Here is a 25,024-nt window from a genome sequence, read left to right as displayed (position 1 = left end):
CAGGTGCTTTTAGTTGGCCTCTCTATACACCTACTGGATTTGGCCCCATAGGCAAGATAGGCCGGGGAAATGCCTAGTTTGTGAATCCTGCCAGGGCCCAGGGGTGAGTTAGGCACAAAGCTGCTCAGTGGCGTCAGGACTTAGGTGGCTTTATGTATGCCCGTCAGCAGACATTTAGGCAGCTAGAGAACTTTAAGGTGGGATCTTAGGTGCTTTAAGGACTTTAGGCACCTACAGGGTTAGGTGGACCTGAACGGGGGGTTGTGAATGTCAGTGGCACCTAAATGTTGAATGGAGGTGCCTAAAATAGCAGTTAGGCACCTAACTTCCTCTCGTGAATCTAGCCCATACCATGTAAGACCCCAATTCTGCAAAGCAACCTCCTAGCATTGGCCTCTGTGGAATCCCATTGTTATCAATAGGGCTCCAGGTGTTCTCGGGGTGCAGGAGTTCACATTAGCATATCATAGAACAGGATCAGAGCCCTGAACCCTTAAACCAGTTGCAGGAAGAAGCATGAATTGTAGATAAGGGCATGATTTCCTCACTCCATTTTCCCATATTGTATATGCATGCATACCTTTGGCAAAGTGTATATTATACATATACACTTGACTGTATGGCAAATAGGCACTTCTGGTCACTCTAGCTTGCACTTGCTTGTCAAGAGGTCAAATACATCTTCCAAACACGTGGAAGGGATACATTATCAATTCCAAAGCCCATGTGATTCAGGTTAAAGGTACTTTTAAAACCTTCCTAAATAGTTTTCCATGCTAGGACTGGTCAGTCATATTACTACTAGGAATGTTTATCAACACAATTAGGGTACATTGCTCAAGGCTGTTTCCAAAACAATTAAAAATCTTAAGAACATAAGAACAATCATACTGAGTCAGACCAATGGTCCATCTAACCCAGTATCCTGTCTTCTGATAGTGGCTAATACCAGGTGCTTCAGAGGGAATGAACAGAACACGTAATCATCAAGTGATCCATCTCCTGTTGCCCATTCCCAGCTTCTGGCAAACAGAGGCTAAGGACACCATCCCTGTCCATCCCGGCTAATAGCCACTGATGGACCTATCCTCCATGAACTTATCTAGATCTTTTTTGAACCCTATTATAGTCTTGGCCTTCACAACATCTTCTGGAAAAAGGAGTAAATAACACTTTCTTATTTACTTTCTCGACACCACTCATGACTTTATATACCTCTATCATATCCCCCCTTAGTCATGTTTTCCAAGCTGAAAAGTCCCAGTCTTATTAATCTCTCCTCATATGGAAACTGTTCCATACCCCTAATCATTTTTGTTTTCCTTTTTTGTACCTTTTCCAATTCCAATATATTTTTTTGAGATGGGGTGAATACTGCACACAGTATTCAAGATGTGGGCGTACCACGGATTTATACAGAAGCAATATGATATGTTCTGTCTTATTATCTATTCCTTTTTTACTAATGATTCCCAACATTGTTAGCTTTTTTGACTGCTGCTGCACATTGAGTGGATGTTTTCAGAGAACTATCCAAGACTTCAAGATCTCTTTCTTGAGTGATAACAGCTAATTTACACCTCCTCATTTTATATGTATAGTTGGGATTACGTTTTCCAATGAGCATTACTTTGCATTTATCAACACTGAAATTCATCTGCCATTTTCTTGCCCATTCACCCAGTTTGTGACAGCCCTTTGTAACTCTTCACAGTCTGCTTTTGACTTAACTATCTTGAGTAGTTTTGTATCATCTGCAAATTTTGCCACCTCATTGTTTACCCCTTTTTCCAGATCACTGATGATTATGTGAACAGTACTGGTTCCAGTACAGATCCCCGGGGACCCCACTATTTACCTCTCTCCATTCTGAAAACTGGCCATTTATTCCTACTCTTTGTTTCCTATCTTTTAACCACTTACTGATCCACAAGAGTACCTTCCCTTTTATCCCATGACAGCTTACTTTGCTTAAGAGCCTTTGGTGGGGGACCTTGATCACCCTTTTCCACATGCTTGTTGCCTCCCTCAAAGAATTCTAGTAGATTGGTGAGGCATGATTTCCCTTTACAAAAAGATCTTATCAGTTTTTCCATCTATAACAACAGATATTGCATCACTGCAGCTCTGTTAGACCAAGCAGCCATGAGTTTGGATACTCTCTCTACCATTTCAACAATTAAAAACAAAATACTTACAGTGGCAGCATTAATTCCTGGGAAGATTCGCAGCAGCCCAACATTCCTGTTCATGTTAGTGTGGACCTTAAACTTCTTTGTGGTGTTGGCTCTCCACACTGTCTCCCAGTTAACTGGTAAAGAGAAATAGAACACCATAAAGAAAGAGAAGTCTCACTGCTCATTTAATTAAACTTCACAACATTATATCAAGTGTATTTGTAGTACCTCACACTTCCTTATTTTTAAAGTCTGTACTATAATTCATTAATATGACCTTCATACAAAAAAAAATTAAAAAGGAGAAGTGAAGTGATAATCAAGAGTAGCAACAATAGCTGATCTCACTCACTGTGTTTATTATGATCCTATATTTCAACATCATCTAAAGGAACCATTAGGTCAGGCCTTAACATGCTATATTTTAAAAATTTATATTTTAAAAATTCCAAATAATTTAGATCTCCAGAAAAAAATCAATATTATTCAGCAGCAAAGTTTCCACATTATTACTCCCCCAGGAGAGATTTTTTTTAATACAGCAGCTTGGTTATAAAATACTAATTTAAGACAAGAAATGTTAAATGCAAGTGTATCTGTTTGGTCCTTACTAATGAACAGCATGATCTGCTGTTAAAAGAAGTTGACAATACATTCTAATACTATCTTCTGAAAATGTAAAGTTAATTCAGTGATTGTGCAAAGTGCTTGACTAATAATACACTTACACCTATGCCATCATTACTATCCCCTGTTATAAACTACCCTCCCTCTACCTTCACCTGTTTAGAATACTCGGAAGGTTTGGGGGCAACAGAATGGTATGAAGAAGGTCTAACGTAAATGAAACATGTATTTTTCACACATTCTAATCAGGACTTCATTACTTTGTAATTGGAATTATACCAACAAGTACTCTAAGTCAGAAAAAATACATCTTCTCAAATATGAAAGATGTGACACGAATTCCGAATATCATATTAAAGACAGATGTTGTTACTGTTGCCACTAATCATCTCCAGACCTTATAATGTAGTTACTAATGATTAAATAAAATAGCAAGGATTCAATTAACTGTGATTATATATTTAAAGCCAGATGCCAGCTGTTTAATAGTCTGTTTGTGTTCTATTATTAAAAGCCAAATCATGCATTATGGATTTCAAAAAGTTTACTACTCCAATGCAAGAGAGAAATGTCAATAACTGACAACTTGTAGAAGGGGCTTTGGCAATACTCTTGAGAGCATTCTGCGCCAAAAAATTAAAAATTCTGTGCCAAAAAAAAATTCTGTGCATAATATTTTAAAATTCTGCAAAATTCTGCAAATGTTTTTTGTCAAATAAATGTTGAGGCTCCACCATGGCATTGGAGAGTACAGACCATTGGCTGCACAGAGGTAGGCGATCACTCAGCAGCTTCCCCCCCACACCCAGGACATGGCTCAGCAGTGAGGCTGCATCCAACCCTGACACAGTGCAAGGACCAAGCCTGCCCTAGAAACACCCCAGGGCCCTGCTCTTCTGTGTCAGGTGCACCAGATGTGGGCAGGCAGGTTCAACCCGGCAGGATCCAAGTGTGGAGGAGCTTAGTGTGGGGGGATCCAGGTGTGGGTGGAGAGGGTTCTGTGTGGGGCAATCTGGGTACAGGCAGTGATCTGGATGCACAGGGGCTTGTTGGGGGGTTCTGGGTGCAATAGTAATAGGACTCTGCAGGGGGGTCCAGGTGAGGGTGGTTGGGGCTCAGCTGGGCAGGATCTGTGGGGGGGGGAATAGAGTTTGGCAGGAGGGTCTGGGTGTGGGGGGTTCAGTGTGGGGGTCCAGATGCTGGGGGAGTGGGGCTCAGTGGGGTGGGGATCCAGGTGCACCGCTAGTTGAGGCACCATAGAGTGGGGATCCAGGTGCGGGTGGCTCCTTGGGGTGGTGCAGGGGGAGTGGTGCTTGGTAGGAGGGTCTGGATGTGGGTGGGGTGAGGCTCAGCAGGAGGGTCTGTGTATGGGGGGGGGGATAGAAGCACAGGGGTTGGGCGGATGGAGGAGCAGCTCCTCGTACAGTGATCCTTCCCCCTGCAGCTGAGGAGCAATGGGTAGGGAATTTGCAGAGCTTCTTGCAGCCTAGGGAGAAATCTGGGGGTGGGTCTGACCTGGCCCTGGATGCCGTGCAGGGGAAGAGGAAGTCCCATCCTCCCCTGCCCAGCCGGGACTAGGAGTTGAACCCAGCACAGGTAGGAGCCACCAGCCGGGTCTTCCCCAGTCCCGCCCTCTGCCCCACAGTGATTTACCTCTCCACCGGCTGCCCTAGGCACCCAAAACATACTGCTGGGGAGGGTCTCATGACTACACTTATGGCTTCCCTTTGCTTCCCCATCAGAAAGTCATTTTCTGAGGGAAAACAAAGAAATCTGCAGGCGCGATGAATTTTGCGCATGTGCAGTAGTGCAGAATTCCACCAGTAGTACACTGGCATACAACCACCCATGCCTTCAAGTACCATATTTCACAAAAAGCACAGGCCATGCTGTAAAACTTAGCTCACAATGGAAAACAAGCTGTTTCTTTTCACTTATGGAGAAGCCTCTAGGCTGCAAGGACAGATAAAAAATTAGGATACATATTATTATAGACTTGTCCTGTGTCTTGTAAGGTATTAGTCACTTCTGAAAACATTCAGCTACTATCCCGATTTCTTGCAATCAATAGTCACAACTGCTTTCAAGAATATCCAAAATATATTTAAAAGCCTCCTTCCAAATCCCAGTAAAACAATTTTCCCCTCATTGATCCTACGACAAGACAGGTTTCTAACAATCAAGACAGGCTATACGTATCTGATATCATCTACAAGCATAAAGTTATTATGAACTTCCCAACACTATCCCATGCCTGGCAAGTAAGATAGCAGAAACGTCACAAGGGTCTCAGCACAGCGCTTACAGAAAAAACAAACAAGGGGATTATATGGATAAATGTTTTTACTCATACATTGTGAAACAGATTGAAAGTGATATTCATGACGGCGAAAGAATCAGCCACTCATGAGCAAATGGATCCCCACTCTGCTGAGGATGAGAGAGAGCAGTGGGATGTATGTGCAGATTCAACCTGAGCACGTATAGCTACAAAATTTAATTCCTGCAGCAGGGCAGAGGAAGGGTCCATGGACTAAAGTAAAATTAATAGCAGAAAGACAGAAGGCACTGGATGTATGCTCAGATGCTCAGTGTTAATCAAGTCCTAATGGCTCAAATGAATCACATCTATATGTTCAATCATGTAACGTGCAAATGCTTTCTATAATCTGAAAAACACTGTGTTTGATAAAACTTCAGCTGCAAAGCAGGATCCTAAATCAGCAGCGAAAAGCATTCCACCGTAATAGCCCTACAGACCACGATACCTAGCCTTTGAAGATGGATCAACTCTACTGCAGCAAGCCAGTATTTGATGATAATAGCGAGCTTCACTTATTCGCCTCACTTTTATACCATTTTACACTGGTTTAAGATTCTGTCTCCCACAACGTTCCAACTGTTCCCCTTCCTGCATCCAGCATGGCTTCCTCTTCATATACAGAATAGCTGAAGTACTCTTAGGGTTTAAATAAAACAGGGGAAAAGTGGCCTACAAGGTTTACAAAAGAAGCTGCAACAAAAGAAGCCATCTGGAAGCTGTTATAACGCATATCCCAAACAAAAGCTTCTTTCTGGGATTCTGTCAAGGGAAACTCTTATATGTGCCTGTGACGAACTGCACCGAAACATTAACTAGACTTGTAAATCCCCATCACTCAGTCTCCCATAGTTTGATTCCAACCCCTTGACTCTATTTAGCAAGGAAGAATTTACTGGGGCAAAGTTATTGGTAGGTGTGGCTTGGAGTAGGGCCTTGAGGGCTGAAGCAGTAGTAATCTCACTCACCCAGGCCAGTAGGCTGTCCAGGCTAGTGGTGTTAAAGAAATTTTTCAAGCCCTGTTCATCATACTCATAGGTGGGAGGAGAAAGAGCAGCAGCGTTATTTACGAAGATGCCCAAGAATCCTCACTTCTCTTTTTCCCCTGCAACGAGGGTTTTTTTAAAAAACGAACAGTCTCATCTACACTCAAAGCCAGTGTCACCTAAAGGACATGAAAGCTTATTTTCTTCCATATCAGTCAAAGATTAGACTTTGCTGAGATATCCTTCAGAATGTATGTTACCTACTTTGGAAACTATCAGTGTACTTACGAGTGAATTAGACCTATCCTGGTTAACTTTGCCAAAATAAGATTAAACCATCTCTCATTAGAGATCCATGCCAAGATAAGAAGACTAAAGCTGAGATAACCAGGATAGGTCTAATGTTTACCTTATATTTTCTGAACCTATGTCTGAAAATGCGCTCTACTGAATAATGCTCTGTGTTCAAAATGTTACAGCATTAATGGAGGAAAGTAACTTAGCCCAGAAAGAGATATCTATTTTAAATAAATTAATAAAGCCAGAAAACTTTCCTCTAGTTAGCATTATTCCCCACACCAAGAGTTTTGTCGATCTGCTTAATGCAGATCATGACTTCAGGGATAAGAGTAGCAATTGTCTTTACAAATGACATTTTTCCATCCTGCAATTACCACCACTCATACATTCTGCTCTGGCTTCCTAGCTAATCAGTCCAACTGAGCCGGATTAGTTCTCAAACAAACAAAAGTGTAAAATCCTTCCATGTCCAGCTAAGGCTTGTTTTGAGCCATTTCAAATCAGGCAGAGAGCCGTACACAAACTCATTCAGTAATTCTTTTGCACTGTTTGTGTTACCATATACAACATCCAAGGAATGGAGAAATTTTCCATATAATGGCTCAATTTATGTCATTCTGTTGGATGAACGCGCTATCCCACAACTTCTGCAGCTACATCAGGTTGTATGGATTGTTTGATGAAAATAATCTTAAGAACTGCCAATATGAAGTAAGGAAGCTTATGGATAGGCGGATGAAGTATGAGAAATTCTACCTTTCTGTGTTCAGAATAATACTTTATGGAATCCTATATGATGAACTGAATAACTAGTGAAGTTATTCACTGAGCTTTTGGCACATTGCAACAGATAACGAGCAACCTGTTCTGACTTGGATGGGCTATGCTTGTAAAAAAAAGCTTTCAACTGATGTAGAATACATACTCCTCTGCATTATGTAAATTTGAGTACAAAGCTGATTATTTTAGGAACAAAGATAGCACATTACTCATCTTTCTCAGAAACAGGCAAGCCCCTAAAGAGGATGTACACTATTTTAAAAGTTAGGTAATTATATTTTAGTGTACTAAATGTCCAACATGGCCTGGGGCAGGAAGGCAAACAGGCCAAAGCATATGAGATATAAAAACAAAAATTGTAAACCTTAAAGGTTTTCAAAATCGGGTGCCAAAAATTAGACACCTACAAATGTGGTCTGACTTTCAAACGTGCCAAGCATTCACAATTCTCTTTGACTTCAGACCTTTCTGAAATAATCAGGCCACTTTTTGAGGAGTCTAATTTTAAGCAGCCAAGTTTGAAAGTTTTGACCTTCATACATAACTGTATGCTAAACTGTTTTTGGAGGAGAGGTTGAGGGACAGAAGAGGGGTGGTGTCCGGAAGTCTGGCTAGCTTCTGTTCCACTGTTAAGCCTCAGCACAAACCAGACTATGACACCACCGTTACCATACAATCCAGTAGAAATATGAAGAGGTTGGTTTAGTATATTGTGCAGACTTTAAATTTGTGTTTTATATCCCACAAGGTGTAATATCTGAGATATCCGAGATAGGATGTCACAATGTCTGTACTGAGGATGTTGTTCACTTGAAAGGTTTAGAACTACTGAATAGAAAGGAGTAAGAATGTGGAAGGTTCCAGGGTCATAGGTCCTGGAAGGTAAGTGAAAACCTCTTTTCCCTTTACAGAAGTATCAGATAGTGAAAGTCTTGTCTCTTTCGGTCTAATCTAATAAAGACAAGACCATACATCAGGACAGAGGGAAAGAAATCAAACTAATACAACACATTCTAGAAAGCAGCAAACTTTTGTTAGGCAACACATACACAAAAGCCACAATGCAGGTTTAAACTCATTTATTATAGAAGTACAGTAGCTTTAAAAGTGACACCTCCCTAAGGTGTGGTGACTGAACTCAAAGTTATGAAATCAAACAAGAAATACAGCTTTTAATGATTGAAAGCTCCAGTAAAACAGCAGCACTTTCTTCTCACCCTTCTCTGCAAAGTGACAGGCAAGTCGTACCATTATATAAGCTACACCAGTGTTCACGAGAATTCAGGGTGACAGCCAATGGGTGGAGAGCACAAACCAACTTATGGATGGTTCTTAAAGGTGGAAAGCAAGACTAAAAATACAGCCGCCTTTTTCTGGCAATAATTTGTCATAATTGATACACACCTTTTGAAAGGAGTCTATCCCAACTAAATATTCATTACAACAATAATCACATCTGTATTTGTAAGAAAAAAATACCTCAATGTACAGAGCTGGCATTTACCTTGATAATATGAATAAATAAATGACTTGGGCTTTTAACTATATACAACCGGAACTGCCTAATCCTGCCAAGCAAAACACAGTAACCTGGCCAATGATAACGAGCCATCCTCTCTCTTTTACATTAGTGATGCTATTAAGTTTGATAGTGTGTATCCTCTCAACTTTCCCTCTTGTATCTCTCTGTTGTATCTATCTGCAAAATCCAAGCAATTTTTTTATGTACTTGATTTTTCCTGAATAAATCTTTCAATGTTTCTTTAACAAACAAACAAAACCACAATGATGACAACCTCAGCACTCAGAATCCCTATGCTAATAAACCACATCCATGTGTGATTGAGAAAAACTAGGTAGAATAAAGAAGCATAATTTAGTTTGATACTTTCAGGCAATAAAGAGTAGCTGAAGTGAGAAATAAGTTATGAAATGCACAGAGACTGTGTCCTTATACACTGTAGTTAGTAATTAGCCTGGGCTTCTTTTTTGTCTGCCCCGTTCAAATCTGTAAGGCACCACTGGAGTCAAGGTCTATTCTTGATCACTGAAAATATTACAAATATATTTTCAATGTATTCCAATGCTTTTTGTCCTATGCTGCATCAGGAGCTTAAAGTAAGTATTTCATGGGAGCTTCCTGAGGCTTGTTCACATGAACAGCACTCTGGAATCTTTTCACCGCTGCCTACAAGAATCAAGTTCACCAGAGCCAAAACTTTGGGGAAGTTGATAAAGCCAGTGGGTCCAGAGATGGACAATGGGAGGGACTGAAGGAAGGTGCTGACAAAGCCACAGGAAACTTCTAAATATTGACCAGGGGCATTAAAGGAAAAGAGGATTGATGAGGTCAGAAACCAACCACAAGGACTGATCAGTTGGAGCATGGACCAATGGGGGGAAATAAATGAGAGGAGCAACTGGAGGTGAAGGGGCTGCTGCAGATGCAGAGTGCAGACTATCCTTCTCTATTCTGCCTCACTCTTTGGTGCTGAGACAGATACAGCATACCATAGCTCTCTAACCGCCAGCAGTAACTCTCCACCTCGTCCTTCTGCACCAATTAATCAGTCACAGTGGGCTCTGGTCTCATTATACTCCAACCTTCCATTCTCTTGCTGGAAACAGATAATCAGCTCCGCCTAGTCTGTCTCTCACACCTTCCAAGCCCAGCCTGTCTTCCAGTTTGTAGACCTGTAGAGCTGGATTCTCAGAGGAAAGTCTCTGTAGACTGCCTATATCTCCTTCTGGAACTGAGAGTAGATTGGCAGCATACTGAAGCAGCAAAAGAAATGGATTTGTCTGAAAAAAGTCAAGGAAGACAATGTACACAAGCAATTTGAGAGGTTAAAAATAGCTGGGTTGGTTTGTTTTGTTTTTAAAAGCCCCAAATGGTTCCTTTTCTCCACCAGAGCTTCTGATGAGGATTCTAAGAGTGCACTCAGGGAAAATAACCATGTTTCAAACAATTTATTTTAGACAGAGTAAAGCTGCACTGGTTATAGTTACTGTCTGTATTCTGTGAACTATGTTTTTCCAAAATGAAACAATCATTCAGTACTGACACTTCCACTTTGGACAAGTGACACTACGCTAACAGTGCAATAAATTGAAACAAATAGTAATAATGGGGCAATTCAATTTCAATTGATTTCAATGGGGGAGTTCTGCTTAAAATTTAATGGGACATTATGGCCAGGAAAAGTAACTGATAGCTTTATCGTTTTTCTACTACAAAAACAGGTACTCATAAAGCAGATCATTTGAACCCAAGAAGGAATTTACATAAAGCTTGATTCCATTATTGATCATTCAGAAATCTGAATATTTATAATGTCATTTGTCCCAGTTTATAAAAATTCAGAGAAAAATTCAAGACAACTCATCCTAGTATACAGAAATAGTACAAAGGAAAGTGTTCTGGTTAACCTAATACATTAAATAGCTGTATTTTTTCCTTAACTGCACAAGTCATTTATTTGCCTGAGTTAATGTTAACTAAATAGCTATAGTAAGAAAGAGATTCCCTTTATCTCCCAGGTGTTCTGAAGGCAATTATTGTGGGGAATCCCACAAGATGTACCTCAGTTCTGAGAGACACAAACCTACTATTCCAATCTTGGAATGTGGCTGAATGGACTGTCAATTATTTGAAAAAAATTAGAATAAATTAAAGTTAGGATTTTTTTTTAACAGTGCTCATCATCATAGTATCTGTGCAAACATTAATGGAATTATCCTTACAAGAGCATTCTGAGGTAGAGAAGTATTATAAGCTTACATTTTCAACTGGGGAAAACTGAGGACAGAGACCTCTTAAGGTCACACAGAAATCCTGTGGCACAGCCAGGAATAGAACTCAGATCTTCCAAATTCTAATCTAATGTTTTGGTCACAGTACCAGTCTTTTCAACAACACTAACAGGAAAGGGTTTTTCAAGTTAGGTGGACATCCACTAGGGACTAGCCTGAAACTTAACTCAGAAATGAGGGAAGGAAGTGAAAGGTTAGTGCATCCATCCCCTGCACCACTTCTACCCCCCAGGTATATTTTTTAAATTAGCTGGACACCGGCACTAACAGATAATTTTCAGAGTATGACATATATCTTAGTCAAGGTTTGTAGCAACCCCTTGACACCCTGACATTTTAAATTAGTTTCTTCACCAAAAAGGAACTTCATCCATCACATATATACAATCATTTCTGACAGTAACTTTGCATACTGGTACTGAAATCCTTGTGTATTTTTTTTAATAATTAAAAAATAAAAACAAACAAACAAAAAAACAGGAACACACATCCAGATTGCCTAACATCTAAATAAATTAGGAAGAAAGATCAAATTTTAGACCTAACAACATTAACAGTGTCCCTCTGATTTAAAAGGATCTTAGTTTCTGAAGCACCTAATAAAGCGCCTTACCAAATGACTACGAACCAAAGTGCAGACATGAACGATCTGTCAGAAAGTGTACAGATGCTGCCCCACCTGCTGTGCCTTATTTCAGGATCCAGTGTAATCATTAAAGAGATTAAACCACTTTGTTTTTTCATTTTTCCCTAACTTATTTTATCCCCAGACCAAGCATTTTCATGGCAGAAGGGCATATTCCCAAAATGCTTCCCTCCCAAGAATCTGGATATTTAGTAAGAATCAATCCAGCCATGTCTGTGTATAATAGAGTACTGTACAAAATCTACCTGCTGTTTAATCGCTGATTCTTATACCTTATACAACTATAATTTTAACGGCTTCTAGGGCACATGGAGCAGTGTCAAGACACAAACGGCATAACACAACGCTTTTAAATCACATCCATACTTAAGAAAATGTGTGTCTCAATTGTGTAAGTACTAATCAAATCCTGAAACAGCTCTTGAGGAAAGCAGTGTGCTTTTGCATGCGTCATAAATTACAGGGCTTAAACGATGAAATTGCTTACTTGTAATATCAACCTCAGCATTTGCAAGTGGAGACAGGTTAGGTGAGGAAAAGGCATTGAAACTCCCAGCATCCACCTTAGTCACCCTATTTCCCCTGTACAGTTTATGATAAAAATACAGGCACACCTACAAGAAAAATAAAGAAACATGTCTGTGTAGAAGCCAGGAATTAAAGATATAAGCAGATACTGTTGTCTGCCCCTTTTAAAATGTTTTCTAAATCTTTAAAGTAATGAGAATTACTTAGAAGTTGGCAGATTTACAATTCTGACACAATTTTTTTTAAAAAGTGGCATGCCTGTCACTTTATGGATTGTTCCTTAACTCGTAAAAAGTTAAAAGTTAACTAGTTACATAATTCCCTCACAAGAGCAGGCAAAATCTAGGAAAGACAGTGAAGATTGTTTCTTTGGGGTTTTTTGGTCATCTTTAAGTGGAGGTAGGTGAAAAGAAAAGAGAGGACTTTTAAAGAGCTGTCATAAACATCTGAAAATCAGAGTCCAATGGCTTTTTGGTGGCCTACAGAAAATGGTCAAGATTTTCCAAAAGGACTAGTGGTTTTGGATACATTCATTTTTGGTTGCCCAACTTAAGATGCCTATAAGGGATCAGGCAACTCCATGCTTAGTGAAAAGTCAGTCCCCTTCAAATGTGTCTCAAGCTGAACTCCATAAAAATTACGGCACTGAAAATTACTAGTCACTTTGGAAAATCTTGGTCCGTAAGCGGCTGGTCTTAACCCACATGAAACTGGCAGTGTCAGAACAGAGACAGACTGAAAGAGGGTGAAAATGGTACTACTCTCTCTCTCAGCTTTATGGGTGGGTTCTGCTGGTCAGATTTCAGGCATATTAGTGAGGCAGTGTGGGGAAGCTTCCACAGCTGCTGAGTGTGAAGTCCTTTATTAACATAACTGGCACTACAGTCTCCACAGAGACAGAAATTCTCTACATTTCACCAGTACTTAACTTCTCTTCAATTTTAACTATTCCCACCTCCACCACCACCACTCTACTACTTGTTGCCAGTACCAAGCACAATGTGCAAATGAAAATCTTTGATTTCAAGTCTACTGCAGCCAGTATGTCAGAGACATGACAAGTCTATACAATATATTAGGAACATACTGGTAAGTTAAGCCTGACAACAGCGTGTGCACTGTGTCAGATAGGGGTCTGTTAACCTTGACAGGATTCCTTTAAATATCATTGCACAGTCCTTGTTGGTTAACAGATACATTTTAAAAGTGTAAACATTTGGTTTTACTAGGTTCAGGAAAACAAATTCTGATGCTAGGGAAACAGACCTCAGGAATTACAAACTGTCCAGCGATCAGCAGCGCCCCTAGTAGGTTGGCTCGACCATCATTCCGCAATTCATATATGGGGACCTAAAAAGAAGAGAGTGAAATTACACCCCATTTCTTATACATAAACTGCAGAAGAGATTCCAGTTCATGCAATGCAAATCCAGTATAAATATATGAATAATTTATGTAACATAAGAATGGCCATACTGGGTCAGACCAAAGGTCCATCCAGCCCAGTATCCTGGCTACCAACAGTGGCCAATCCCAGGTGCCCCAGAGGGAGTGAACCTAACAGATAATGATCTAGTGATCTCTCTCCTGCCATCCATCTCCACCCTCTGACAAACAGAGGCTAGGGACACCATTCCTTATCCATCCTGGCTAATAGCCATTAATGGACTTAACCTCCATGAATTTATCCAGTTCTCTTTTAAACCCTGTTATAGTCCTAGCCTTCACAACTTGCTCAGGCAAGGAGTTCCATACGTTGACTGTGCGCTGATTGAAGAAGAACTTCCTTTTATTTGTTTTAAACCTGCTACCCATTAATTTCACTTATTGGCTCCTAGTTCTTATATTATGGGAACAAGTAAATAACTTTTCCTTATTCACTTTCTCCACACCACTCATGATTTTATATACCTCTACCATATCCCCCCTTAGTCTCCTCTTTTCCAAGCTGAAAAATCCTAGCCTCTTTAATCTCCTCTCACATGGGACCCGTTCCAAACCCCTAATTATTTTAGTTGCCCTTTTATGAACCTTTTCTAATGCCAGTATATCTTTTTTGAGATGAGTGGACCACATCTGTATGCAGTATTCAAGATGTGGGCGTACCACAGATTTATATAAGGGCAATAAGATATTCTCCCTCTTATTCGCTATCTCTTTTTTAATGATTCCTAACATCCCATTTGCTTTTTTGACTGCCGCTGCACACTGCGTGGACGTCTTCAGAGAACTATCCACGATGACTCCAAGATCTTTCTCCTGATTAGCTGTAGCTAAATTAGACCCCATCTTATTGTATGTATAGTTGGGGTTATTTTTTCCAATGTGCATTACTTCACATTTATCCACATTAAATTTCATTTACCATTTTGTTATCCAATCAATTAGTTTTGTGAGATCTTTTTGAAGTTCTTCATAGTCCTCTTTGGTTTTAACTATCTTGAGCAGTTTAGTATCATCTGCAAACTTTGCCACCTCACTGTTTACCCCTTCCTCCAGATCATTTATGAATAAGTTAAATAGGATTGGTCCTAGGACTGACCCTTGGGGAACACCACTTTTTTAGTTCTTTTACTGTGTTTTTTAATTTGGGGTAAAGATTTAAGTTGAGCCTCTATTATGGTGTCTTTGAAAAGTGTCCATGCAGCTTGCAGGGATTTCACTCTAGTCACTGTACCTTTTCATTTCTGTTTAAGTAACCTCCTCATTTTTGCATATTTCCCCTTTCTGAAATTAAATGCCACAGTGTTGGGCTGTTGAGGTGCTCTGCCCACCACAGGAATGTTAAATGTTATGATATTATGGTTACTGTTTCCAAGCGGTCCGGTTATAGTTACCTCTTGGACCAGATCCTGCGCTCCACTCAGGACTAGATCGAGAGTCGCCTCTCCCCTTGTGGGTTCCTGTACCAACTGCTCCAAGAAGCAGTCATTTAAAGTATCAAGAAATTTTGTCTCTGCATTTTGTCCTGAGGTGACATGTACCCAGTCAATATGGGGATAATTGAAATCCCCCACTATTATTGAGTTTTTTATTTTGATAGCCTCTCTAATCTACCTTAGCATTTCATCGTCACTATCACTGTCCTGGTAAGGTGGTCGATAATAGATCCCTACTGTTATATTCTTATTAGAGCCTGGAATTACTATCCATAAAGATTCTATAGAACATGTGGATTCATTTAAGATTTTTATTTCATTTGATTCTACATTTTCTTTCACATATAGTGCCACTGGCATCCCCCCCCCCCCCCCACCGGCACGACCTGTTCTGTCCTTCCAATATATTTTGTACCCCGGAATGATTATGTCCCATTGATTGTCCTCACTCCACAAGGTTTCTGTGATGCCTATTATATCAATAGCCTCCTTTAACACGAGGCGCTCTAGTTCACCCATCTCATTATTTAGACTTCTAGCATTTGTGTACAAGCACTTAAAAAACTTGTCACTGTTTATTTTTCTGCCCTTTTCTGATGTGTCGATTCTTTATGTGAATGTTTCTCATCTGATCTGGCCCATACTTTATCCTCTTTCATCCCCTCCTCCTGACTAAAACCTAGAGAATCTCTATCAATAGACAGGTTTCAGAGTAACTCACGAAAGCTTATGCTCAAATAAATTGGTTAGTCTCTAAGGTGCCACAAGTACTCCTTTTCTTTCTATCAATAGACTCTCCTTTAAGAGAAGTCTCTGTCTGATCCACGTGAGCTTCTGCAGCAATCGGCTTCCCCCATCTCTTAGTTTAAAAAGGTTGCAGAGCAGTTTTAAATGTTAAGTCCAGCAGTCTGGATCCACTTTGGTTTAGGTGGAGCCCATCCTTCCTGTATAGGCTCCCCCTATCCCAAAAGTTTCCCCAGTTCCTAATAAACCTAAACCCCTCCTCTCTACACCGTCGTCTCATCCATGCTTTGAGACTCTGAAGTTCTGCCTGCCGACCTGGCCCTGCGCATGGAACTGGTAGCATTTCTGAGAATGCCACCATAGAGGTCCTGGATTTCAGTCTCTTTCCTAGCAGCCTAAATTTGGCCTCCAGAATGTCTCTCCTACCCTTCCCTACGTCATTGGTACCTATATGTACCACAACCACCGGCTCCTCCCGAGCACTACACGTAAGTCTATCTAGATGCCTCGAGAGATCTGCAACCTTCGCACCAGGCAGGCAAATCACCATACAGTTCTCCCAGTCATCACAAACTCAGCTATCTAGGTTTCTAATGATCAAATCTCCCATTACTAACACCTGTCTTTTCCTAATGACTGGAGTTCTCGTCCCCAGAGAGGTAACCTCAGTGAGAGAGGATGTCCCAACTATGGGAAGGTTTCCCTCTGTTCCCGTTGACTGCTCTCCTTCTCTGGACCTTTCATCCTTCTTAACAGCGCAGGGGCTGTCTGACTGGAGGTGGGACAAATCTATACTGTCCTGGAAAGCCTCATCAGCATACCTCTCTGCCTCCCTTAGCTCCTCCAGTTCCACCACCCTGGCCTCCAAAGCCCATACACGGTCTCTGAGGGCCAGGAACTCCTTGCACCGAATGCACACATACACCACCTGCCCACAGGGCAGGTAATAATACATGCTACACTGAACGCAATAAACAGGATAGCCCCCACTCTGCTGCTGGGTTTCTGCCTGCATTTTCTCCTACAGTTACCTAGGTTAATGATAGGGTTTTTGTTTAAATCAAGAAGTTTTGATTATAGTTTAGTTTAAAGGTTTTAAAGATGGCACGTGTACCTTGCCCCTTCCCATTCCCCTTTCCAACTTCCTCTCGAAACTCCCTGTTAGCAGTCCCTGTTCACAAAGCTCCTTGGTCGCTTGCTCACTGCTTTATAAAGCCCTGGCCTTCTTGATAGCCCCGCCCGCTGACTGAGGCTCAGCCAATGAACAGAGGCTTCTAGATTTCAAACCTTGTTTAGAAGCTCCCAGAATGATTTTAGAAGCTAACAATCAAGGCAATCTCCCATTATATCATTTACGGTGAATACGATTTACTTCTTCATCCAAACTAACTATTTTAGACAGAAGCAGATGGTGGAATTGCTCCCTCTCAATGTAAAACAGAATTTTTTCATAAAATATATCATTGGCTTTTTCATATTTTTCCTCTTATTGTAATAGCTATATTTAAAGAAACATCTCATTAAAGAAATTATTCTGGTCTTATTAAGCAACTGCATATTTTCTTTCAGAAGTGAAAGCCAGGTTAGCAACAATATCAAAAAATGTGTGTACTCAATTCTTCAATGAGGAAGCATGTGGGAGAAAAGTGTACAGAGAGTAAGATGAGCAACAGCCTCACTTCATTCAGTGTTACCCAGAGCATCATCTGAGGATATAATTTGCCCTACCCTTCCTGGCTGGATATAAAAGGTAAACGGATAGTTTGTTATTGACAGAATAGGACAAGGCTAAATGTAGAGACCAAGTGTGATTACTGAAAGGATGATAACTTCTAAGCCTTTTTTAGAATAAATCTTTATTAGCAAAATCATCCCCATGTTTAAAGGAATCTGAGCTCCTTTAAACAATGCAAAAGTTAAGATTCCATGCTCTGCTGCTGGTTCATGTACCATGAACACAATACAGCAAAAAATGAAAGTAAAACCCTTAATGTTTTGTTTTATAAAGGAAACACTATAGCTAGCCCTACAGACCCCGCACAATTTAGAGACAGTGACCTGCATTCTATTCCTTCTTTATCATCCAAATTCTTTACTAAGTCCCAAGTACAAAGTCAATCATGTAATAAATAATAACACTCAGATCTTATATAGCACATTTCATCAGAATCTCTCAAAGCACTTTATAAAGGAAGTATGTATCATTATCCTCTTTTTACAGATGGAGAAACTGAGGCACAGAGATGACACGATTTGCCCAAGGTCACCTAGTAGATTAGTAGCACAGCTGGGAATAAAACCTAGGTTTTCAGAGTCCCAGTCCAGTGTTTTAGACACTAGACCACACTGCCTCTCCTGTACAAAACCAGAGAAAACAAGAGGAATACACAATTATTGTTATTTAATTAAATTATGATAGTGCCTAGATGCCAATCAGGCTGGGGTCCAATTGTGCTAGACACTGTACAACCATAGAGGAAAGGATAACCCCTGACCCAAAGAGCTTACAGTCTAAAAAGAAAAATAACATAACGGATGGATGAAACAAACAAGCAGGTTGAGAAGACAGGGTAACAAAATAATAGGATGTGCATAATTCTTGGTCAATCAGGAGTGGTAATCATAACTTGCTGCCTGCTTACCTGTTGTGTCAATAAAAGCATAATATGACCTGGGCCTTTATTACTTGGGAAAATGAATGTTCCTCAGATCTCAAGTTCATTTTTCAGAGCTATTTTTATTTGCAAACAGACCACATTTGATGTGGAAGTTACTGGGAGATAAAAGATGAAATCTCACAATGCCATTTTTCAAGTCACTTTAAGACTAGAGTTGCACTTTTGTGTTTAAACAAACAGCAGTGGCCATTCTGGCAAAACAGCAGGTGTAAAATGCACACGGGTGCAACATAAAAAGTCAGCCTCAGACACAACGTGGTAAGACCCAATCACCGGGCTGCCGGAGATTAATAAATTAAAGGAAGCATGCCCAACTAAGTTGGGCATAAGCCATCCCACTCCTATCACATGTTAGACACACTGTGGCCAAGAGACCACATGCATCCTGTTCTGGCAATCATAAAAGGGTTCAAAATGGGGACAAAGAATATTGAAGTTCATTGCCCCCCCAACAAAGAGAAAGGCAATTGCTACATTCAGATGCAAAAATAATCCACACACGACCCCCCAGGACAGGATAACAATTTATAAAGGGATATAAGCCTCCGTGCTCCTGGGCTTAAAAAACCACTAACAGCCTGGTTTTAGGCAGCTGTTTCCTGTATAAAGAGGTTATTACACAATAGCCCACTACAGGATTTGTTGCACCTTCCTCAGAAGCATCCAGTACTGGCCACTGTTGGCAACTGGACTAGAACCACTACTAGTCTGATTTAATATGGCAATTCTTATGTTTCTAGAAACACGAACAATAAAAAGAACCTGTGAGCAGATCCTCAGCTGGTGTGAACTGCCATAGCTCTATTGAAATCAATGACAAGTGACAGTTCATACCAGCTGAGAATCTGCCCCTGCAAGTCTAAAGCATAGAGCGTTAATCAATATACTATGCAATTTACACACAGACACACTAAAACAAAAATGCCTAAAATTTTGACCTCAGACTAAAATTAAGGTTTACCTGAGATCCTGTCAGAACAATGGTTTTACCCAGGTTCTCACACATGAAGGATAAAGCCGAAGCTGTATATGCCATTGTATCCGTGCCATGAAGGATCACAAAACCATCGTATTGTTCATAGTATTTCTGGAGATGAAAAGACATTTTTTCACATTAAGGAGAATTAGAACAATGCTGTGCTGACACAAATCAGACACATATTGCTTTACTTCTACTACTGCAGGGTGACAATTTTAACTGCTATATGTTAAAAGTACTATATTTTATATATAAAATATCTTTCCTCCTAGAGAAGAGCAGGTTTTCAGTTTAACATAATTAAGAGTTAATAAGGCAATCAACATAAAATCTAGTTCTTCTAACTAATTATGGAAGAGTCAAAGTCTATGTATACATATTAATGCAGCATTTTTAAAGCAGAAGGCTGCTAATTAAGAAAAGTTTAGCAATGGCGTTAAACAGGAATGTTAACATATGCAAATCTGTCGCACAGTCTGATTTCTTGTAGCTGTTTTTACTCTGGAGATTATACCATTTACAAGAACAGATTAGGCAAACCAGTACAATCGTACTACACCAAAAACAGCTCATTTAATCCAATCGGCAGAAAGGCAATTTGCCAGTGTAAGAGTGCCCTCTTCCGTTCAAAAGTTAACACTGAAGTAACTATTGTATGATGTTTAACTTTTCATTGGTCACGTTTCTATGAATCTGCATTCTCTAACAAAGGCAGATGAACAAGCATGAAATTGTCACTACTGTAGGTCCATGGCTAAGTAACAAACTGAAAGAGCTCTCACAAAAAAGGACCTCTGCTATTGTTAATGTGAACTATTCAAGACACGTACACATTTAAAAAATAAGGAATGTGAAGGCCTCATAATATTCTGGGCTGTAATAGTACAAAGGCACACAGTTCACAGCAGATTCCGTTGGAATAAAGGTATCTGCTAGATTTCAGAAGGGGGAAGAGGAAGGCCAAAATTCCTATTTAATGAGCTGTTCATACAAGACATTTCCTAGTGTAATTCTGCTCTCTTCATTTTTTAACTACTATTTTACCTTTGATTTTCAGTTGAGCATGTGCCAGCAACAGCATGGAAGTCAGCACGAGCATGTTTGTTTGTTTTCATGAAATGGAATATTTCTTTTAATGATGTTACTTGCCAGAATAAGCAAGCATTAGTTTAAGTTTTGCACTACTATTTCATCCGACAATATCACCTCCTCTACCACATGCCGATTTTTCTACCCCTGTACTTGCCTACAGATACTCAAATGAGTACTATTACCACCTACTCAGAATTTGATGGGGCCATTCCCAGTTCTGCAAGCTAAGCATGCAGGAAATAAAATGGTTCAAAAATCTCTTTGGGGACAAATCACCATGTTATGATGCCAAATTGCAACATGCTAAAGTCCGCACTTAACTTCTGACATGATACTGTGGTGGTATGTCATGATAAGACTGCCTAAGACAATCAAGCTTAAACTGTGGTTATGGTCAGAAAAATAATCAGGAGTCTCTTCTTACTCAACCAATATGCTCCCGGTGTTTTTTCAGAGTCTCATTTGCTTACATTACAAAAGCAAATTTTTTTATTTAATATTCTCATTAGCACTGTAGTACTAAAAGAGCTACGGGAGAGCGAGCTGGATTTGCTTCTGGCCTGTGCATCATCAACATATAGTTAACTGATGTTTCAGTGGCAGAATCTTTATTAAGAATGACATATCAGCCAGAAAGAACATAGCTTGACTTAAATTCTGAGTTTGAAGGGCTGGCAATTAGGAAAAAAACAAACCATCTTTTAACTTGTAACCTGAGGAGATTTGATCTGAAGATCATTGATTCACAAATGTGAAACCCCACAATTTTTTACAGAGTTATTTTTCAGCATGGAACCAGACTATAAGGGTCCTATCTTATTTGTACTTTACTGCTAAGTGTTACTAACACATGGGTGGAAATTTAATTTAGCTTCACTTTAAGGACCATATTCTTATCTGGTATGAACTGGTGTAGTTCCATTGACTTCAATGGAGCTATGCAGATTTACATCATTTAAGGATGTACCCCACAGACTAAGATCAAATCCACCACCACTAGCCACCTCCTTCCAGGCAGTTTTCCAATATGATGATACAGAAGCTAAGAGTAGCACACTGATCAAAAGATGTATCCTGATTTCTCTCTCATGCTCCAAAACAATAGAAAACAATCAAAATGCATATTTCTTAGATAAAGCGTCTCTCTTTGACAAGTCATCAGCATGCCACCATTATGCTCTGTAAATGTTCAAGATAAATTATGTTTCTCCACCTTGTGGTAGCATGCACTTAAGCAGGAAAGTTGAAATGAGAGCTACAGATTAACAGAGAGGAAAGAGTTCCTTGACAGAATAAGCAAGCAGGAAAGCTCATATGAAAAAGGAGATTTTGTTGTGAGCTGAAGCTAAAATAAAGCTAACAAGCAATTTTTAAGAAATACAGTCGCGTTGTGCTCTCTTCTGTACTGGAACTGCAGTTGAGAGAGGCCAACATGCAGAAGTGAAAATCAGAGTGCAAATATCCTTCACAGTCACCCATTTGCAGAAAAGTGGCTCTTTGATATAAAGTCTGCTGGCTGTAACTCTGCATGTTTGTTTAATTTTTTTTTGCAGTGTGACATACAGGACTGAATCAGGGACCGTCAGAACTAAAAGCATGAGAGGGGTACATCTTGAGCTAAAAAGCCAAGACTATCTGGTTGGGGGCTATAACAGACTCCTACCCTCTGTGGCATAGGCATAGAGGGAGACCTATAGCATACATTCATCAGTGGATTACATGAGCAACTGCCTTTATAAACAATTTGATGTTTTAAAAGATTAATATTTTTTTAAAAAGTCAAACATAAACCACTGAGGTCATTCCAATGTGAGCTGAAGGCGGCATATGTTCATCTTGGCTCAATCTACACTTATGGTGTCTGAAAGTTTCCCCTCATGGCTGCAGTAGCAGTGCAGCTCCAGTGGTGGTAGCAAGAATGGGAATGGCCAGCCCGTGATGTCACCTACACCTCAGAAGACATGGCGGGAACAACACTGGCAGCTGGTCTTCAGTAGGGCTCCAGAGTTGCTAGCGCTGGTGGAGCTGCCTTGGTGCTACTCCAGTGACGGAGGAAAAAAAGATACACTATACACAAGCCCAGCTGAAATGTCATCACCCACGTACAGGGTGAACAGAACCAGGGGAGCACAGTGTTTTCTACAGCCAAATTCATAATGATTCATTTTACAAGAAGTCACGTCTAATTTCCTAAACGATTGCACATTAACAACTACATGTTCATGTTTCCCAATGTTTTGTCACAACAGATCTGCTTCCTAAGAGCACACAACTGATTTAGACTGGGGGATGAGGATGATTTTTGCTTAAACCACACAAAATTCAAGGATTTCATAAGTTTGTTTTCATAAATGTCAGTTATTTTTGTGCACATAGACATTTCTCCCAGTGTAAGAAATCCATCCACAATAATATTGTTCTAATGACTAATGAAGCTAAGCAGTCTAGTTTCAGTGTCCAAGATAAGGGACAGAAAAAAAAACTAATCCATTCTTCCCCGTTCTAATCATCCATGCTACTAGTACTACAGAGCCTCAGATACATTATTTTCTTTCAATTATAATTGACATAATTTTGTAAAAATAAATCGCATAAGCTAACTATCAGTTATATAAAATTATTTCAATGATAGCTAAATGCTCAAACATTTTTAATACATCTGACATTTTCACAAAGCATAATCTCTCTCCTGGCTCTTATTTGCAAAACTATTACTTATTATATATCTTTCCATCAAGTTCTTATAAGCACACAAAAGTGAACAAGTCATCAGCAATCTAGTGTGTTGTGTAAAATACTGAATAGTACTGTACTTTTAATAAGTGTATAAATGATATGAGCAGAGTACAAGTGAATTATTTTATCAGAAAGTGAAAATAATTAAACTGCAATATATCACCTGAAAAATGATCAAGGTTTCTCACACTTACAGTACCTCAATATTCCTGGCAATTTTAGCCCAATCATCTGTCGTCATGTTAGAAGAATCAAGCAGTGGTGAAAGTTCCAGAATCGTGTAGACAATTCTTTTATTTTGTTCAGAGAGACTGAAAAGGACAAGAATATGAAAAAGTTTTAGGCTATGAACTATTGTGTGCTCATAATTTTTTAACTTTTAACTGAATGAATGATTCATGGTAAGCCTGTTTTTGTTCACATGTGTAAAAATACGCAATGGAATAGTGACATCAAGTTTGGTAGGTTACGCCTGCAGATATGGTAGAATTCTTCTGTCAAGGTAGAGGTGCAGCGAACCATGAGCTTGTGAATTACAACACCCTAAATAGAAAGGTTTCAGAGTAACAGCCGTGTTAGTCTGTATTCGCAAAAAGAAAAGGAGTACTTGTGGCACCTTAGAGACTAACCAATTTATTTGAGCATGAGCTTTCGTGAGCTACAGCTCACTTCATCGGATGCATGCCGTGGAAACTGCAGCAGACTTTATTTATACACAGGGAATATGAAAAAATACCTCCTCCCACCCCACTGTCCTGCTGGTGATAGCTTATCTAAAGTGATCATCAGGTGGGCCATTTCCAGCACAAATCCAGGTTTTCTCACCCTCCACCCCCCCACACAAATTCACTCTCCTGCTGGTGATAGCCCATCCAAAGTGACAACTCTTTACACAATGTGCATGATAATAAAGTTGGGCCATTTCCTGCACAAATCCAGGTTCTCTCACCCCCTCACCCCCCTCCCAAAAACCACACACACAAACTCACTATCCTGCTGGTAATAGCTCATCCAAAGTGACCATTCTCCCTACAATGTGCATAATTAAGGTGGGCCATTTCCAGCACAAATCCAGGTTTTCTCACATCCCCCCCACCCCCATACACACACAAACTCACTCTCCTGCTGGTAATAGCTCATCCAAACTGACCACTCTCCAAGTTTAAATTCAAGTTAAACCAGAACATCGGGGGGGTAGGAAAAAACAAGAGGAAATAGGCTACCTTGCATAATGACTTAGCCACTCCCAGTCTCTATTTAAGCCTAAATTAATAGTATCCAATTTGCAAATGAATTCCAATTCAGCAGTTTCTCGCTGGAGTCTGGATTTGAAGTTTTTTTGTTGTAAGATAGCGACCTTCATGTCTGTGATTGCGTGACCAGAGAGATTGAAGTGTTCTCCGACTGGTTTATGAATGTTATAATTCTTGACATCTGATTTGTGTCCATTTATTCTTTTACGTAGAGACTGTCCAGTTTGACCAATGTACATGGCAGAGGGGCATTGCTGGCACATGATGGCATATATCACATTGGTGGATGTGCAGGTATACGAGCCTCTGATAGTGTGGCTGATGTTATTACGCCCTGTGATGGTGTCCCCTGAATAGATATGTGGGCACAATTGGCAACGGGCTTTGTTGCAAGGATAAGTTCCTGGGTTAGTGGTTCTGTAGTGTGGTATGTGGTTGTTGGTGAGTATTTGCTTCAGGTTGCGGGGCTGTCTGTAGGCAAGGACT

The 25,024-nt window shown here is 40.0% G+C and overlaps 1 protein-coding gene across 1 annotated transcript in view; it reads right to left on the bottom strand.

The window, feature by feature from the left end:
• Positions 1-25,024, bottom strand: part of ASPG (asparaginase) — an 85,003-nt gene that overhangs the window by 41,318 nt on the left and 18,661 nt on the right. The window contains exons 3-7 of the mRNA XM_048855387.2: positions 23,485-23,596; positions 19,440-19,565; positions 13,444-13,527; positions 12,137-12,263; positions 2,199-2,311 (exon numbers count right to left, since the gene is read on the bottom strand). Coding sequence (XP_048711344.1) covers positions 2,199-2,311; positions 12,137-12,263; positions 13,444-13,527; positions 19,440-19,565; positions 23,485-23,596 — 562 coding nt within the window. The remainder of the gene's footprint in view (positions 1-2,198; positions 2,312-12,136; positions 12,264-13,443; positions 13,528-19,439; positions 19,566-23,484; positions 23,597-25,024) is intronic.

This window comes from Caretta caretta, chromosome 6 (assembly GCF_965140235.1).
Source record: "Caretta caretta isolate rCarCar2 chromosome 6, rCarCar1.hap1, whole genome shotgun sequence".
NCBI classification, from domain to species: domain Eukaryota; kingdom Metazoa; phylum Chordata; order Testudines; family Cheloniidae; genus Caretta; species Caretta caretta.
This window is presented reverse-complemented; position numbering and strand designations above follow the sequence as displayed.